We start from the raw sequence: 18,338 nt of genomic DNA, 5'->3' as shown, positions 1-18,338 counted from the left end.
CCTCGGGGCAGCTCACCCCACAGCCCTGCTCTGCTGGGGCAGCTCACCCCACAGCCCTGCTCTGCTGGGGCAGCTCACCCCACAGCCCTGCTCTGCTGGGGCAGCTCACCCCACAGCCCTGCCCTGCTGGGGCAGCCAGGCTGGAACACCAAGGGACAAGGGGAACCAACCACCTGCCCCCGGAGCGAGGGACAACAGGAGCAGGAAGCAAGGGGTGAAAACCCAAACACAAAGGCAGAGCCCCCGTCCACCAGGCAAGCTAAAACCACTGACAAAACTGGCACTGCAAACACCCCCCCACAAAGGTGCTTCTGGACATTTTACATGTCGTTTATCCTGGTTTTAACTTCCTGTTGGCAGTTCCCAGCCCAGGGGTGTCCCTCTGAGTCCCTGGCACTGTGCAGCCCCCCTGCTGCAGGCAGGTTCCAGCACAGCGTGGCCCCCGAGGTGTCCTTCCCTGCCCCTGGGAGCACCCGCCGGGTCAGTTCCCACAACAAGCTCTGGGGAGGAGGACTCTGCTGTGCAGCTCTGTCCCCTTACACAATTAGGTCCTAAAGGTGACTTTTCTGGCTTTTGTTCTTAATCACTTTGTTACTAGTTCAAATTTGTAATTTTAACCTAAATAGAAGTGAGTGATTTATTGTAATTGTTTTGTATAGGCTGCTCTTAATAAGCTTTTTTTAAAATCTGGAAAAACATTTAATTTCCCACATGGAAAGAACACATTTATCATACTTTACTCAGATATACTTGGCCAACTATTGCACATATATGCAAAACATATGTGACAAATTCAAGGCTGAATTTCATAAAACAGAAATGCTATGAAATGTGATATAATAAATATATTACGCAGACATATGTGGCCAATTTATAAAACTATGGTATCTTTGGTAAATTTATAATAGGTCATTTCTATTAATGGAGGGGAAGGAGTGCGTTTTTTCTGGCATATGCAACACACACAGTACTTTACACAGACACTGGGGCTTCGGAGAGCACAAACACACACAGTGTATATGTGTCATGTCTGTGTCCTTCAAAATTAACGTATATCTATGTTTTTGCATTGATCGTGTGTGCAACATACCGGGCAGGAAAAAAAGTATGACACTATTCTTGGCGATTTGCAAAGCTGTGATACACGAGCCAGATTCCCACAGGCAGTGTCCCTGCAGGGTGTCCCACTCTAACAGTTTTATGTGCACGTGCTGTGCTCATAATGGCAGTAACAGAAATCTTGGGGTACGGTCACTGTCATCTAGTTGTGTCAAACACCAGTGTAAATTAAATATCTCACCGACTAATTTAATTAGAATAATTAAATGAAGAAAATAAATGCATACATTTAGAAAAACGTTGCATTCATACACACGTACTGCCCTGTACACGAGCAGACTGGACTCTTCCTAACACCAGCTTATAGCAACAGCTGAACCATTCCTGGCTGAGTCTCACTCACAGGTTACTGCCCCTCTCGACTATGCCTGCGTGCCCCAAAGATCCATTCTTTGCTTTATAAAATGAATCTATATTTTCCTCTCCGATTGCGTATTCGCAAGCTCTGCAAAAGCTCTCCCAGGACTCGTTTTCCGCGCGGGCAGGACCCACAGCGTGCCATGCCCGGCTCTTCCCTCTGGAGGGAGCCGGCTCTTCAGCCAGGGCGGGCCGCAGCGAGCGCAGCATCCTCCTCCTCGGGGTGAGTCCTGCCCGGTACCCGCGGGGCCCCGGCTGACCCGGGGCACGCCAGGGCCCCCCCGCCTGCACTGGCAGTGCCGCACGAACGCCGGGTCCGCCCGGAGCCCCCGCGGCCCCAGACGTGCTGCAGCGGAACCGCCTTTCTTGCAGCCCAGCAGGAACACGAGCGAGGGCAAAGCACCGAGCAGCAGCACGGCCGTGGCACACACACGCTCGGCCCCCTCCAGCCCAATTCAACGGGCTCACGGCAGCTTTTGGAGCTCCTCGGCTGAAGGTGCTGAAACCTGCTCTGCAGGTACTGCTGCGTTTGCTCCTCCTGACTCCTCCGGGCAGCAGGGCTCACCTTCCACCCCCAACCCTAACCTGTGGGTGCCTAACTCGCTTCCAGCGGCTACTTTACACTGGCAGAACATTACACAGCACGACTGAACCTGCTCTTCTTATTCCTTCCAGTCCAGATGGAGGTGTGACTGCCCCTTGGTGAGGGATCCAGTGCCACGGGCTGACATGCACTCACTGGACAGCAGGAGGTCTGTCTGGGGGGAAGGACAGCACTCCAGCCGAGGGGGCCCCGAGCCACAGCTCCTCTGGAGGGGTGCACTGCGAGCCCCTAGCTCACGGCAGACCCCCAGTGCCCCAGCAGCCTGGTGCCTGCAGAACACCTTTTTATGCTTACTGCAGTCCTCGAGTCATTCTCCACTCTGCAAGCAACTCTTACACACACTGTCCCATGAAGGAAGCCAAAGCAGTTACTCCCCTAGCCATGGCCATGTGTACATGTGCTTGGGACTGACTGAAGAGATGCCAACACCCCAGGATGCTGAGAGGGATCTGCTGGAGACCACCTTCACAGTTCTAGCCAAAGCACTTCTGGGATTTCCCCAAAGAGGAGGAAAGACTGAAGTGAATATCCATGAAGTGTGTAAACAGTGTGCATGACCACCACAAGCACACACAAGTCTCATCCCCATGCTCCTATCCTACACTGAAGTTAGTCAGATCCACTAGCATGGAAAAAATAAAACCAACAACACCAAAAAGCCATTTCTGAAAACTGCGTTTGGGGTAAGTGATCAAACCAAAGCCACCCTTGTTTCACCAGCCTAATCCTGTATTTATCCACTGAGCTAAGATGCGGTTTTCAGACCTCTGGAGCAATCAGTAAACTCAGCGTGTACCTCTGGAAAATGGAGCTACGTGGCTAATTTATTCTCTAGCCCTGTTTGGAAGAGACAAAGGGTGCTTGTACCCTCCGTGCTTGGGCCTGTTTTACCAGCAGCTTTCAAACACCATGTTCCGTGTGACTTGAGGTGACACAACTGGAAGTATTGTCTGGAAATAGTGCCGCCTTCTTCCCAAAAATGTGCTGTGGGCCTTGGTGACAGTGTGTACTGAGTGAAGTTTAACCAGACATGTAAGCAAATCATACAAAGTCATTTGCCAAATGAAACTGCAATACACAGATAAGGCTTGACTATATTTTCACTAACTGGCTGACAGGTGACCAATCTGAAATTAAAGTGTTACACATCTTCTGTGACTTTCAAAACACTTCTACTGGTCAATGTGCAGTTATGGGGTTTGTGTTTGTTTGAAGGGGACTTTTTGTTGTGATAGAAAAATAACCCTTTTTGCTTTCCATATCTGTAACACTTCCTTCCATGAGACGGACACAGCAATGGAAGGAGGGACACTGGTCAAAGTCCCAAGGAATCTTGAGTTAAGGATTAAAACATGAGAAGAAATGGACTGCTAATATGTTTCATGCTAATATATCTAAGGACCTTGCATGTTCCTGGCCTAAAAGCAAGACTGGAAGTACCATTTCCATAGTTCAGACTGTAGCCTTGACACAGCTCCCGGTCCCCCCCTTCCCATTCAGCCCCAGGACTTCTGCAGTGGATCTTTAGCACAGAGGACAGACCAGTGATCCTAAAGGGCCCACTGCCCACAGCCATGGGTTGAGGATCTGTGATCTTCTCTTCCAACAAAGAGAAAATTAAAAGTCCTACAGTCAAGACAAGGACCTTGAGCCACTTTTGGTAAGAGCACAGCTTAGTCCTGGCACCTTGGGTTGCTCTCGGTGTGTTTAAAGAAAACAGTGCTTACCAAAACAAACAGATCTGTTTCCACCTGGGAACCCCAACCTTGCAAGCTGTTGGGTGGTGACAGATCACCACAACCACGCGCAGCTGGGGCAACCAGGGACAGCAGGCAGGGAGGAATGACCTAGGAGTCACTGTTTGCTCACACTAAAATCCCTCCTTATTTAAATGACCTCATTTTGTAGGGGAGGTTTATACTCAGAGCAGACAAACTGACAAATATACACAAATAATCAAACAATAAGTGAAGGAAAGAAAGAAGAGGAAAAATATTTATAAATGTCACTGTCCAATGTCTTTTCAAATTAAATGAAATAAGATTATCTACATATATCTACAAATATCTACATGTATCTACACTGCAGATATGATTTCTTTGGTTGTCTTCACTTTTTTTCCTATGCTCCAACTATTAAGAAAAAAAAGTGTTTGCATAATCTTTGAAAGAAATAATAAATATAACAACTTCATTAAACGTTTGACCAAAGCTTTGGCACTAATCAGTTTACAGATAACAAATCATAGTGAAAACTCTGAAATAACAGCGGCAAAGCAATAGAGCACATCCGAGAGCCATTTCCCACTGACTAATAATAAGCACAAGGCTATTTGACATCAACCTTTCTGAGAACATTAATTATGGTTTAGTCAGACACTAAGAACCGCAAAATTCACTGCAAATGTCAAGTAAAATACATATTTCTTGCACAAGACTTTTTCATGGATCCAGATATATTTTTTTAAACAGAAAAAAAAATTACATAAAATATTAATGGTAGCCTGTATCCCTTCTTAAACCCTTCAAAAAAGTTTTGGAAGCCCAAAGCCCACTGCCAGAGACAAAATAAACATTGCTATTAACACTGCCACCTGCACAAGGGAAAGAACACGTTTTAAAAGGTTTGTAATGAAAATGCACAAACATGGGTGAATAGAGGACTTTAAAAAAACATAAACCCCTTCTTTTCATAGAGTCACATGAAAGAATCAGAAAAGTGTTCATAATACTGTATACCAACACAGCTTAGGAGCTGCTCAAAACCTTCTCTGAACACAAAGGGACTGCCTTCGGTGAGCATCTGAAAACAGAAACCAACTTCTCCAAACACATCACCGGAGAAACTGTGATGAACAGGGCCATCCCTTCAACAGCAACGAACGACTACTGAAGGAGGATATTAAAGGAAGAAGAAAAAAGTACTTACCAGCATTAAGAGGGGAGATGCAGGAAGCAGGTAGGTGTAGAACGGGTGCTTTGGGATTACTGCAGTTTGAGTCAGCCAAATATAAGGGGTGAGGCAGACTGAGAAAAAACCCTGAAGTCCCTCTAAAAGGCACCTCCACAGGAGAGTATCAAGAGCTCGGGAAAGGACGCAGGAAGGCAGGAGTGTGGGGCTGCCTGGGAAGGGGGTGAGAACACACAGCCTAAACCCTGCAGGTACCCCCCCGGCTGGTTTTTAAACCTTTGCATCTGTTGTTGTGAAAACAAGGCACACGTACGTGGCTGTCCTCTTGGCCACGGGCCCTTCTCAACAGCTCCAGAAAGTGCTGTTGTGGTTAAGGCACCCCCGTGAACCCCAAAACTCACGGGAGGGTCAGGGCCGGAGGAGAAGTGGGAAATCTGTTCTGGCAGTGAGGATCCCAAGCGTTCCCTTGCCCTCAAAGAACCACCTGAGCCACCCGCGAACGAGGCCTCGGTGTGCCCAGGTGGGAGAGACTGGCCCCGCGGCACCCCCGCACCGGCGGCACCCCCGCACCGCCCTCGGACACCCGCGGCCGAGCGACCAGGCACGAGCCGCTTCGCCGCCGCTCCCCGCCCTCCCGCCGCTGCCCAGCCGCCCCCGGCCTGGGTGCCCGGCGCGGGCGGAGGCGCCGGGAGATAAGGACATATGGCTTCATTTATCAAAGTGCAGCCGCGGTCTCTCCGCGATGGCGGCCCCGGCACCGCCGCCCTCACGGCCCCGACGGGCGGGTCACCCCGGGACGGCACCGCCGCCCTCACGGCTCTGTCCGCGATGGCGGCCCCGGCCCCTCACGGCCCGCGTGGGCCCGGCCGCCGCCGATTGGGCGCTGCAGCTGTCAATCAGGTGGCGCCGGCCTATCGGGTGGCTGGAGGGGCGGGAGGCGAGGGCGGCGGGCGGGCGGTGTCCGTGGCGGGGCCGGTCCCGCGGCCCCGTTACCGCGGTCCGTACTCGTAGCCCGCGGGCGCCCCGGCCGGCGAGTACATGTTGGCGGCCGCCGCGGCCGCGGCCGCCGCGTTCATGTGGTGGTGGTGGTGGTGGTGGTAGCCGTGCCCGCGGATGCTGGGCAGGGGGTAGGGCGCGGGCCGGCTCTTGGCGCCCAGGTAGTGGTCGTAGGCGGCCGGCGGGTACTTGTAGGGGTGGTGGTGCAGCGGCTCGGACGCGGCGGGCTCCAGGCGCAGTTCGTGGTGCGGGGGGCTCGGCCGGCCGCCCCCCGGCCCGGACAGCGGCACCAGCCCGCCGGGCCCGCCGGGCAGCGCGGGGCTGAGCACGCGGGACATGAGCTGCTGGTGCGCGGCCTCCGCCTGGTGCAGCCCCGTCCCGCCCGCCTCCCGCTCGAAGTCCCGCCGGCTCTCGGCAGCATCTGCGGGGGACACACCGTCAGCATCCCGGCACGCGGGGGAGAGGAGCGGGGGGAACGGCGGCGCTGCGAGCGGGGCTGGCGGGACGGGACCTTCTGACTGCGATAAATGGAGCTGAATTGACTGACAAGCTGGTGCACGCCTGACATTTTTGCAATTGTGTAACACTAAATAAATACAGACTTCCCTTTATTTTGCAGGCCCGGAGTGTGTTTTGGAAGAAAGGCATTCGGTTGTCTTTGCAGTTGTTTACTCTGGGTAATGGAAAAGCAGTCAATGGGCAGAGGTGCTGTTCGACCTGACTGCAGCTCCTGAATGGAGGAGTGGGCCCTGAACGTGATGCCGAGGCACATTAAAAGGGCAATGCGAGGGGGAGCCCGTGGCCAGCACTGCATCCCTGCCTGAAAAGCTGAGTTTGTTGCCAAAAAGTCGAAAAGGGGACACTAAAGGCAAAGGGTGGTATTTTATAAAACAGCAAACTTGCTTGAGTACAACAGTCAGTGCTGTAGTCCGAGCAAGAATTAATTAGGCTATGAAGGTGGCTATTTTTGTTCAAAAAACGGGCAGTAGTGCAAAGATGGTTAGCAGTGGGGCTGTGCACCAGCGTGAGGAGCAAAGCCGGCCCCGAACATGCATGTGGGGGCCGTGCAGGCCAGCAGGGCCCAGGTGACGGGCTGGCCTGGCCAGTGGGGGCTCTCACCTTTCTCTGTCCCATTCTGGTGGGCCGGGGAAGAGACTGGATTCCGGGATCTGGCAAAAGCACTCATGAGAGGAAGAGCCCCTGGCCTGTGGTTCCTGGGCCTGGAAGAAGAAATGGAGAAGTCACACAGAGCCAATGGTCCAATGGAAAGAACACTTGGAACGTTGCTGCTGTGAGCTGCAGCTGGCAAATGGGGCCCCACACAGTGTCCCCCAAACTCCCTGCAGGCCTTGTGCAAATGTAAGCTGGGCAGGTGCACGTGAAACGGGACGGGAGTGGGGTGTAGTCACAGTCAATAAAGGCACAGCCTTACCAGTCCTCAGGGTCACAGTCTCTGAATCCCTTGGCAAAAGGGTTGCTGGCAATCTTCAGCTGTGTGATCTGTAAGGAGAAACGGGAAAATGTCTCAGAGTGGCACACGGGGCTCCCTGGTCAGACAGAACACGTGTCCCTGATTAGGCTTGGGGACTCAGCAGTGCCTGCTGTAACAGAGAGGGTCCAGGTGGCCGGTGGAGCCGGGACGTGCTCGGCCACAGAGCACAATCGTGTGCTTTCTCTGTTAGAAAATGAGGGCTAACATGCTACCTAATATGAGTTCAAGGTGAAGGGAGAGGCAGCCTGAGTTGGCTGCAAAAGCTGAGTAAACGCACTTGTAAGAAAATGCCACATTATATGGGTCACCACTGGAGCAGCTAAGACAAATCACTGGATAAATCATACTTATGTATTTATTTAATTCGCCGGGGAGAAGGCAGGACATTTTCTATATTTAAGCAAATCCCTGGATAAAGTATGTGATTGTGAGTTTCCGGAATGGGTTGAAAAACAAACTTTAAGCCCCTCAGTGACAGTTCCAGCCTTAGAGGTCAAACTGATAGAAAGCAGGAGAGAAAGAGCAGCTGTCCGGAGCCATCAGGCAAATGCCAGCCGGGGAGGACTCCGCAGCCCCTTAAAGGCACAGCCTTGCTCTGGCCTCACCGCCTCTGCGGGGTGAGGTGCGGCCCGACCCCAGCATCCTGGGGAGACCTCGGGTCGGTCTGCTCAGAGCCACTGCAGAGGGTGGCACTGCCGCCGGCTGCTTGGGCACAGCTCCGGGACCCAGCTCCGGGACCCAGCCCCGGCCCGGGCGGCAGCACCAGCGCGGAGCCAGGCGGCTGGAGCGGTGCGGAAAAGTCCCCGCTGGAAATCATATTTGCGCTCGCCGCTGGGATTCCTGTTCCTTACATCACACTGGTGCAATTTAAAGGAGCAGTTGGATTAACTGCTGCCTAGAAATCCACATCAGATTGGGGTGGGGGTGTTTTGTTTCGTTTTTAACATATAATTGTATTCTAGGGAGGAACAGACAGCTACAAGCTTAGAGTAGTAAAATCGCAAATTTATCCAAACAAATTGTGAGTGACATTTCACAGCAGGAGGCCTGTAGGTCCCCCACTAGCCCCAGTCTTGGGTTTACATAGGTAATGAGGTCCCCCGGGCAGGGAGAAGCTGGCAATGGGGCTGGAGCCCACGTCGCTTCCTCGGCGTGCAGAGATGCAGCTCTGCACAGCCCCCCGGCTATCGGGTTCCTGGCGCTGCCCCGGAATGGGTTTAGCAGATGGGGAGGAGGAGGTGGGAGTACCCCCAGACAGCCCCCGGACACACAGCCCGGCCTCCAGCGTCGGGAGCACCCACACCCACGGTACCTGTGGGGCGACCCCAAACCCTGCTTTCGGCTGCCCCGGCCCTTTTGCCTCACCCTGTGGTTCTGGTAGGCGGTCACGGCTGTGAAACGTGTCTCCTCGAAGACGAAGGTTTTGAAGTTCTCCTCCGCGTATTTCTCGCTGTCTTTCCGGGGGTCCACGTAGACCACGTGAAAACGCGGCTGGTATCTGTGCATGGAGTTCAAAATGATCTGAATGATAAAATGAGCAAGGAGACAATAACTGATCCAGGCGGAGCATGGAGAGAGGAGAGCGCAGCCCGGCCCTGCCGGCTCCCCTGCCCGGGGCAGTCGCGGGGCTGGGGCGGGATCGGGGCGCGGAGCCCTGATGAGGGGCACGGGCAGGGATCCCCCACGGGGATCATGGCACGGGGAGTTCCCCCCACTGCAGCCCAATGCTGGACACCTTCTCCTGGGAACACTTACATGCCCGTTGTCGTCCAGCAAATTGTTGGTCAGTTTGAGCTTATCGAAGGAAACAATCTGCTTCATCCACTGCGCCCCTTTGGCCGGGGAGTCCGGGTGGTAATGGACCCTCCCGGGGGTGGCGGGGTCGGCTTTGCCGGCCACCAGCCAGGAGGAGCTGTGGAAGGCGTACCTGCGGGAGGGAAGGCACCCTCAGCCGTGGCCCGGGGGGTCCCTCCCACGCCCTTGCAGCACCCGCAGCCCAGTGAGGGGGAAGTGCTGCCTCCCCATCACTGCTGCTTCCTACGGCCACGGGAGGAACGAGCTCTTCTCTGCAGCCAGACTTGCTGCAGGGGAGAGATAATATTTTATCAGGTTGCCGATGGAACTGGCGTGAGAGAAATCTGCAGGATGGAGGAAATTTATAGCTATCCATGTAGATTTGAGAGAGAAGCCACAGAAGCTCTCCTTTCCTCTAAAAAAAGGGTGAAAGAGAGCCCTCTATACAGTAATGTTCTGGCTTTAAGTGAAGAGTGGAAAGTTGTGTGTAGATTAATAGCAGGTCCAGAATTTAGCAGCCTTGTTTCATTCTTTCAAAGTACATATTCAACAGTAACATTTAAAACAGAGAAACCAATCTTCTATACACGTGTTTACTTTAAAAGCCAGTGTTTGCACAGGGGGAATTAGACACCATTGGACTTGAGCAGAAACATTACTTTTTAAAGATATACTCAATTGGATGTTATATATCCCACTTCCCTTGACAAGCAAACATTTCTAGGACGCCCTGAGAATTTGGATATCTGTCTAAATATTTATATATCGGACCCTGCGATTCCTATGCGGGCTGCCTGCTCGGCGTCCTGATCTGAAGCTAAATACATAATGCACCTTTCACTGTCTTAAAAATTAAAGGGCTTCCAAACCAGACTGCATCGCTGCCCTGTGAGTCGCCAGTTTCCAAGGCCTTCCTACTCTGCCACTGAAAACAAGGGCAGGGTTTTGTGGCTCGGGTGGCCAATGCCTTTCCAGAGCACAAAACCCGCTCTCTTCACCCAAGCACCCAGCGGGCTCCCAAGAGAGCATGGCAGAGCCCGGGGACACCCGCTGAGAGGCTACAGCACTCAAGGAGCACCGGGAGGATTTTTGTCAAGGAGTAATGTGTGCTTGCCAGGTGGAGGCGTGTAGCAGTGCAACAAGGAAAGCTTTTCTGGGCAGGACAAGGCAGCTCCTGCCCTGCGCCCTGTGGAAACCTGCCCTTCTGCCCGCGCTGCTCCGGCCTCGGCCGCCTGCCGGCCTTGTGTGAAGGCCCAGGGGGGCCCTGGGGGTCCGTGCAGCTGCTCCCAGTCCTGGACTCGTTGCAAAGGTGTGAAAGAGACCCCAGGGCAGCCACATCCTGCATCTCCTCCTCATCTCGCACCTACACGCTCCCCGGAGGGCAGGGGCAGGGGGCGGGCAGCAACCCACCAGCCCTCAGCAAGTGGGCAGTGACCCACCAGCCCTCAGCGGGCAGTGACCCACCAGCCCTCAGCGCCGAGAACCCGGGCGGGCAGGGTGTTACTTGCCGGTATCGCTTGTCGTCTACGGGAACGAAGTCCATGAGGAGCATGTAGTCAGCCATAGGGTCCATGCCGAATATCTTCACCTGGAAGGTGGGGAACATGCGCCTGGCAGAGAGGAGAGAGAGAAGTGCTCAGCTGAGGAGCAGCGGGGAGCCCCGAGGGGCCGGCATGGGTACCCTTCCCCTCCCTCTGCTCCGATGCCCGCCTGGCTGCGATGACAGGTCCCCTCGCAGGAACCGCCGGCCGGAGGAAAAGGCAGAGCACCCGGGCAGCATGAGGAGAGGGGCTGCCGTGTTCCCCAGCCCTCGGCAGCATCCCAAAGGGTGAGCCGGAGCGGTCCTGCCTCTCCCGCCGGCTCCAGGACCGTTCGTGCCGGACACCCGGAATGCCCCGCCGCGGTGGAACGCAGACGCCGGGGGGAACAAGTGCCTCCTCCTTTTTGCGATGGGGAGACCCAAGTGAAAAGAATTTCTTCCCCATGATTTCCCCATCCTTTCAGCTGACCTGACTGGACGCAGATGCAAGGCAGTACCCCGTCTGTGGACCCACACCCGAGCTGGGAACAGAGCCCCGGGAGTCCCGGGCAGCCCTTGGGGGCACATCTAGAAACTCCTGAGAACGACACGAGGTGATGGGAGTTTCCAATTCTGCCACTTCTGTACCCCCCAAACTGTGTCCGTTTGAAAGCAGAGGTTACAGCAGCCCCGTGGCCCTCGGGGCCAGCGGGAGACCTCCCGCAGCACGGAGGGGTGAACGCTCCCCTTCGGCGGGCAAGGACTAGAGAGCAACAGGGATCTCCCAGAAAATCCCGTCCTGGCTCCACTTCGTTGTGAGAGCCCAGGCGGGCCCCCTGTTCCCGCACCTTTGCGGGGTGAAAGGAGAGCGGGAAGGAGCCCAGGGCTCCCGGGAAGGGCAGAGGGAGCCCCGGGGCTGCCCCTCCCCGTTCTGCTCTGCGGAGGTCCCCGGGGACCCCAGGCTAAGCCGGGACACGGACCCCACGCTCAGGGAGGGCGCGATTCCTTCGAGGGGCTGCGGAACAAATGCTATCTGCGGTGGGCTATGGGCAGGGGCCGGGACGGCCCGCCCGTCTCTCCCTCCTCCATCTGCGCACACCGCGGACAGGGCCCGGCCCGCGGCTCCCCGGCGGGACACGCCGAAGATGTGTCCTGGCGTCGGGGCTCGTTATGGCTTCGGTTTTGTTTTACCGAGTAGAAAATCAAGCGAGCGACAGCGGGCAGTATTCCGGGAAGGGGATTTGCAGCCGTTGAAAAACCAAATTCCCAATATCCCCTAAACAAACAACCCGATCAAACCCGGACATCGAGAGTCCCCCCCGGCCCGTTCCCGGAGCGCACGGCCGGACCTGCTGTGCGTCTTCCCGTTTTTTTTTTTTGTTATGTGCCGCTGCTCCCCGCGGAGGAAAGGCCGCCTGGCAGGACGATGGGGCAGCGCGCCTCTGGCTCCGCAGCTCCTCCAGTCCGGGCCCGGCACTGCCGGGCTGCATCAGGATCGGGCGGCTGCGTCTCCCTCCCTGTAACGCTTTAGCAAACTCTGGAGACGTTTCCAGTCGCTCCCTCTGTTATTATTATTTTTAAACGTGTAAAAGCCCCCATTAGCTCCAGTTCCGGTGTTTCTTGTTTTAAAACTTAGTTTTAAAACAAACAACCTGAGATGATAACACCCATCTAGACAAACAGCAAGGTCAGCCCAGAGAGGCTAGGAGAGAACAAGCTTAGCAGCGCCTTCCCTCAGCCTTTTCCTGCTGGTTTTCTCCGTTTTCTCCTGTTTTTACTCGCCTGTCTGGAGATTCGACGGTGCCATAAAATAAGCAAAGAAAGGCAGGGAAGAAGCCCCTGATTCAAATCGAGTTGGTTAATTTTCGAGCCCTTTTGAAGTGGGGTATTTGCAATCCTTCTGCTGTTCTGGGAGAGCGAAGAAAGCCAGATCGAAGAGCTCCTGTTTGCAGAGAGCCTCTGCCTGGAGTCTGAACGACCTTTTCCGCAAAGGAAAGCACGGCCGAGCACGGCGCCGGGCTCAGGGGCCGCGGCCGGAGACAGCGCAGCGCGAGAGCCGGCGCCGGGGCAGGCACCGTCTGCGGGAAATGCCGCCCGGGGTCCCGCAGCGCGGCACCGGCTGCTTCTGCACCGGGCACCTTCCGTTTTAGTCGATTGCAAATTAAAAAAAAAACCACCACCACCACCACAACAAAACTCAAAAAAAATCCAACCACACAAAAAACCCCCCAAAAACCCCAAACCAAAATGACTGCGTGCATGTAAATATGTTTCTTTTTTTGCACTTTCGGGACCCTCAAAACCGCTGGCGGGAGAGCAGAAGCCCACGGCGGCGGTCACCGCTCCTACCGGGCCGTTCGGAGCAGAGTCCGGCCCGCGCCCCGGCCATCCCGCCGCAGCCAGCCCCGGGCACAACTGGAGCAAGCACCGGGGGATTCCTTAATTTGTTTGGTTTTCTTTTCTCCCTCCCCGCCGGATCGTTTTAAACGGGGGAAGAGTCAGAGCCCGAACAATGCGCTCGCTCCCCCCGAAGGCAGTTCTGCCCGGAGCCTGGCGGGGAGAGCTCCGCAGCTCTGCCCGAGCCGCCGCAGCCGCGGCGTTTCTCGGGGATCTCCATTAAATGCAATAATTAACAACCGTAATTGGGGCTCCTCTCCCCCCCACGTTTTGCTCGTTTCTAACGCGATCGCATCGGCCGCTTCCTTTGTTCCCCGGCCGGCAGCGGGGTCCTGGCCCCGGAACCGCGCCGCGGCGGCCGGAGCAGGGCCGAGAAGAGCTGGGCTCAGCCGGGCTCGTTACTCGATAATCGGGAAATGCAACAGCCCTGGAACACGGTTCAAGGTGCAGAATTAGGGTCTGTTCGTGTCCTCGCCGGAAGGAAAAGATCTACCCGTGCTACAACATGCATTTAGCAGGTATTGCAGCGTTCGAGAGTTCCATTTGTCTTTTCCCCGTGCCACTGCTGTCCGCCCCCGCAGCACACACTGTCGTCCGTAAACATGGATCGAAGTCCCGTGCGGGATCACCGGCAGCCGAAGGCGCCCAGAGGAGCACAGCGCCCTTTCCAGCGGGGGTGAAACCCAGCGCCCTGCCCGCCGTCCTCCGCACGCCTTCGCCGCCAGCCCGCAGCACCCGCGCGTTCTGCCCGCAGCACTCGAGGCCTTCGGGCCGCAAAAGCCGGCACATTTCACCCCGAGAGAAGCGCCAGGATCAAATGACGGCCACCGCTGGGCCGGGCCGCTCCGCGATTCGCCCTTTGGCAGCCTCAGTTTTCCCCCAAAATGCGAATTCAACCACCCGCGCCCGGACCCTGCCGCCCCGGCTGGCCTGAGTGCCCGGGTCCCGAGGGAGCGGCTGGAGAGCCGGGGCCGCTCGGGAGCTCCGCACTGACCTGCCTGCCTTGGTGACGATCATCTCGGTGCCCAGCTGGTTGAACTCGTCCCACAGCGCCTTCATCTCCAGCTGGACGCTCACGTTGGCCACCTTCGGGTTCTTCTTCACCGGCGCCTTGGCCGCGGCGGCCGCCCCCGCGGAACAGCCCGAGACGGCGGCCGGCCCCGCGGCGGCTCCCCCGGCGCCCTCGGGCTGCTCGGGGCCTGGGGGCGGTGGGTTGGTCCCGGCCGCCGCCCCGCCGAAAGGATAGCCGTGCTGGGGCTGGGGCGGCGGGTGCGGGTGCTGCTGAGCCGTGCAGGGCTCGTAGTGCGGCGGCTCATGCTGTCCGTACGGGTCCCCCGGGGAGGGGGAGAGGTGGTACCCCCCGGAGGCGTTCAGGCTGCTCAGGCTGTTGGCCGTGAAAGCTGCAACATCGCAAAAATGGGACAGCTGGGTGAGCCAGGGGCTGGAGATAGCTGAAATCATTCCAAAAACAGGCGGTCAGGGCTCCGCTCCGGCTCCCGCTTTCCCCCCAGCTCCGCGCCGCTCCGCGCGGCCCCCGCCTCCGCGCCGGCTCCGCGGGGTGCCCTCCGCCTCCTCTCCTGCCCCGCGCCCAGCCCAGCGGGGCGCCTCCCCCTTTCCGCTTTGCTTGGCCCCAGCCTCGCTCCCCCCGGGGCAGGCGGGGAGCTCGCTGCTCCCGCTGCCTGCCTGCCTCGGCTTCTTTTTTTTTTTCCTTTTTTTTCTTCTAATTTTTTTTCCCTTTGCAAATCCAAGAGATCTGCCAAGAGCCGCGGCGGTGCAAAGCCCGTGCTATCTATCTCTGCAGGCCTCCCTCGCCACACACCACTTGAGGCAAAGCAAACTCCCTTCGTCACCCCCCTATCCAAAAAAAAAAAAAAAAAAAGAGGGGGAAAAGAAAGAGGAGTGGGGGAACTCAAAGAAAGAAACCGGTTCTTATTTCCGTGTAGCTACGCTGCTGCAGGTAACGTCCCTCGCTCTGGGGCCGCGGCTGACAGGGGAAGGCGGATCTGGTTTGGCAATCCCCCATTCCTTCCATCCCCGGGTGAGAGAGGGGGAGCAGATGGTGACCAGAGCAAAGCTCCGGGCCCGCGCCGAGGAGCGCCGGGACAGCCCCGGCCACGCAGCCCTCGGCCCGAGCGGGGCCTGCGGCACTTGACAGGCCGGCCCGGCGAACGGCCCGCTCCTTCGGATCCCCTCCGGTGCTGAAAGGCTCCTCGAGGTCCCGGGGGTCTCTTGCTTTATTTCCCAAGCAGCCCCCAGGCCAGACAGGGTCTGCAGAGCCCTCGGGAGCCGAGCCCCGGCCTGCCGCTGCCCCGGGCACGGCCGGCGCTGTCGGAGGATGCTCCAGCACCTCCGAGAAGATGTGGGTCCCAGCGGCGGAGCCGTCGAAAGCTGCCACCGGGCCACGGACAGAGCCCAACTCTCTAAGGAGGACTGCAGGGGCCCAGGCGCACCGGGGGGAGCGGCAAAGCCCCCTCCGAGCGGCCCCGCAGGCAGGCCGCGTCCTGTGCGCTGCCCCCGGCACGGCTGCCGGCCCGGGCCGCCCGAAAACCCTCCGACACGCGGCGGCCGCTGGTGCCGTCCCCGCACCCTGCGGGGCCGAGCGCGGCGCTCACCTTCCATGTCCCTGGTGACAGTGCTGAAGTGCATCTTTTGCGGGCGGCAGCCGGGGCGGGCGGGCGCGCTGCGGCCGCCGCGGCGCTCCTCCAGCGCTCCCTTCCCTGCTTGCTCGGCGGCGGCGGCGACTGAAATCAGAGAGGCGATACTGAAAGCATTTGCCTTGGGAGACAGAGGGCTGTTTTCGTCCATAGGGGAGACACCAATGCAGGAGCAGCAGCCGCGGCAGCCTCCCACCACGAGCCCCCCCTCCCACCCCCTCACTCCCCTCCTTTCTACGGCACCATCCAGGGAGGTGCGAATGAGACCCCCCTCCTTCCAGACGGGGGGGGGGAAGGGAAACTTAAAAAAAAAAATCCAACACCGAAACAACCCAAACCCTCTGTCACCCCCGGGAAGGGCGCTGGGGAGCAAGAAACTTCCCTGGGGCCCTTTGTAGCCAGCGCCGAGCACCGCAACGGCGGACCAAGCTCTGCAGCGAGAGGGGACCGGGGGGCGACAAATAAATTTCTTTCCCGGGGTCTCAATTTCTCTCCCCCCAAGTTCGTTCCCTGCGATTTATTAATTTATTTTCTCTCTTCCCTTCCCCCCAACCACCACCTCCTGCTTCTGCCTCCCCGTCCCCTCCTTTTCTCCTGCACGTAGGGTAAGTGTCTCCCTCATAGGCGCTTTCCCCCATTCAGTGGCTGGGAGGCGTCACATGGAAGCCGGGGGTGTTTGCCTGCAGAAGTGGCGGCGGCGGCGGCGAAAGCGAAGTGAAACTCCTGCCGAGACGGTGTCAAAGGGCTGGGGAGGCCCTTCCCCGCCTCCCGGGCACGGCGAGCGGCCGCCGGGGAGGGATGGGATGTGCTGCGGGGCGGGCGGAGGGGCCGGCGGTGTCAATCACGGCTCCGGGAGCCGGCCGACGGGAAGGGAAGAGCCGAGCCGAGCGGAGCCGAGCCCGGCGTCACGCTGCGGATGTCCGGCACCGAGAGAAGGGATTGCTCCCTTCCTCTAGCTCGCATCCACCGCGGGGCTGCGAGCGGCCCCGGGGGCTCAGTGGCCTCGGGGACTCGCAGTCCGAGCCGCCGCAGCAGGCGGGGTCTGGGCACGTCGGGGTGCGCTGAGGGCGCAGGTACCGCCGGTCGCTTCGCCGGAGTGGGATGAGATCCCCCAACCCCGGGTCACCAAACCCTCAAAACACCCGTCGGCGTTCGAGCATTTCCTTCGCCAAAAAAAGCGGAGAAAACGGAAAGCGACGATCGGGGCGGCAGGCGAGCTCCTGCCCAGCCCGGCCCGAGAGCCCGCTCCGCCGGCAGCACCTGCACGGCCCGGCTGGGCCGGGGCCCGGCCCGCTCCCGTCCCTGCCCCGAGGAGGGCGAGGCGCTACTCACCACCCGGTACCGGCCCCTCGGAGCGCCGCGGCGTCCCCCGGGCCCTTCCTCTGCATCGGCGCGGGGCAAGGCGACGCGCCCGCCCCGGCCCGGCCCCGGTACCAGCACCGGTCCCGGTCCGAGCCCTGGTGCCGGTCCGTCCGGGCGGGTGGCTGCACCGAGGTGCCGGGGAAATGCCCCGACGGGGCGGGCGGAGCCGTGGGGCGCGCCGGTGGCTACCACCGCGATGGGGGTTGCATAACCCGAGCGATGCGCGGAGAGCCGGAGTGAGCAAGCGGGTTATATATAGCTGCCCTGTCTGTAGCCTGCGGGGCTTGATTCTTCTGTTGAAATATTATCTTTGGATGTGGTAAAAACATTTGCAGAGAAAAATCTAGACTACTCTTACATATTTGAGCATATGTTCCTGCAGCTAACGGCATAAGGGCAGAGCGTGACACGATCGGTGTTGTGTTTCCCTGCTGCTGCTGCTGGCAGCGAGGCTCCCGGCCGGAGCAGCTTTTGTCCCGAGCTCAGGGACACGCCACGGAGAAGAGTGTCCCGGTGCTGACCCGCGCTGCTCACCTGGCGGCAATACAAGGGGGAGGGGAAGGGATTTCGTTTGGGCACCCCGGGCAATACCGGAGGAAAGCGAGGAGTCACGCGTGCGAACTCCAAGCCGCCTCCAGGAACTCAAGGGCTGATGCGATCTCCTTCCCCGAGGTGTGCCCGGCTCTAGATAGCCTTTGCCCCAGAAACAAAGAAAATATTTTCCCCTGGAAATTAAGAAAAGACACGAATCCAACGCCCCAGCAGAGTCGGAGAGCTCGAGGTTACTGTCCATCCCTTGACTGCCCTCACCGTTTCCCACGTTTATCCCTTTCTCCTTCCCTACTCCTTACGTAAAGCTCCAGCTGTAAGCGGCGCCACGTCGGGGGCAGCCCGGGCGCGGACCGGCCCCTCGGCCTGTCCACCTGGCCGGCGGGGTCAGGGCTGAGTGCTGTCTACCGGGAACAGGGGATCCGCCGGGAATCGTTGTTCCCCGGGCGGCAGCGGAGCGGGTCCCCATCAAACCGCAGGGCTGCAGCCCCGAAACCCCAAATCCCTGAGAGAAGATCCCGCCGCCCCGTTCCCATATCCCGTGCCCGGCCTCGCAGCCCGCGCGGGGTTCCAACACGCGTGAGC

The 18,338-nt window shown here is 58.1% G+C and overlaps 1 protein-coding gene across 2 annotated transcripts; it reads right to left on the bottom strand.

The window, feature by feature from the left end:
* Positions 1 to 5,979: 5,979 nt before the first annotated feature.
* Positions 5,980 to 15,834, bottom strand: TBX1 (T-box 1). 2 transcript variants are annotated; one of them, XM_017815509.1, is made up of 9 exons: positions 15,801 to 15,834; positions 14,419 to 14,588; positions 14,183 to 14,370; positions 10,781 to 10,882; positions 9,234 to 9,405; positions 8,844 to 8,999; positions 7,419 to 7,486; positions 7,106 to 7,206; positions 5,980 to 6,407 (listed from the first exon to the last, which is right to left on the bottom strand). In XM_017815509.1, the coding sequence occupies exons 1-9, from the start codon at positions 15,832 to 15,834 to the stop codon at positions 5,980 to 5,982; spliced, it is 1,419 nt and encodes a 472-aa protein (XP_017670998.1). The 2 variants fall into 2 exon arrangements, with proteins under 2 accessions (XP_017670998.1, XP_017670997.1); XM_017815508.1 differs by lacking the exon at positions 15,801 to 15,834 and having other exon boundaries at positions 14,183 to 14,649.
* Between the last annotated feature and the right edge of the window lie 2,504 nt (positions 15,835 to 18,338).

Source organism: Lepidothrix coronata, unplaced genomic scaffold (genome assembly GCF_001604755.1).
Source record: "Lepidothrix coronata isolate B3197 unplaced genomic scaffold, Lepidothrix_coronata-1.0 Scaffold51, whole genome shotgun sequence".
NCBI lineage: Eukaryota > Metazoa > Chordata > Aves > Passeriformes > Pipridae > Lepidothrix > Lepidothrix coronata.
The sequence above is the reverse complement of the archived record's forward strand: the minus strand, read 5'-3'. Positions and strand labels throughout refer to the sequence as shown.

Bases quoted from the DNA above. Each gene is read 5' to 3' on its own strand.
- TBX1 (XM_017815508.1), bottom strand. From the start codon at position 14,649: ATGATTTCAGCTATCTCCAGCCCCTGGCTCACCCAGCTGTCCCATTTT. The intron at 10,883-14,182 runs GTCAGTGCGGAG...CCTCTCTGCCAG, and splicing joins ATCGTCACCAAGGCAGGCAG to GCGCATGTTCCCCACCTTCC. The intron at 6,408-7,105 runs GTGAGAGCCCCC...TGTCCCCCGCAG, and splicing joins CCAGAATGGGACAGAGAAAG to ATGCTGCCGAGAGCCGGCGG.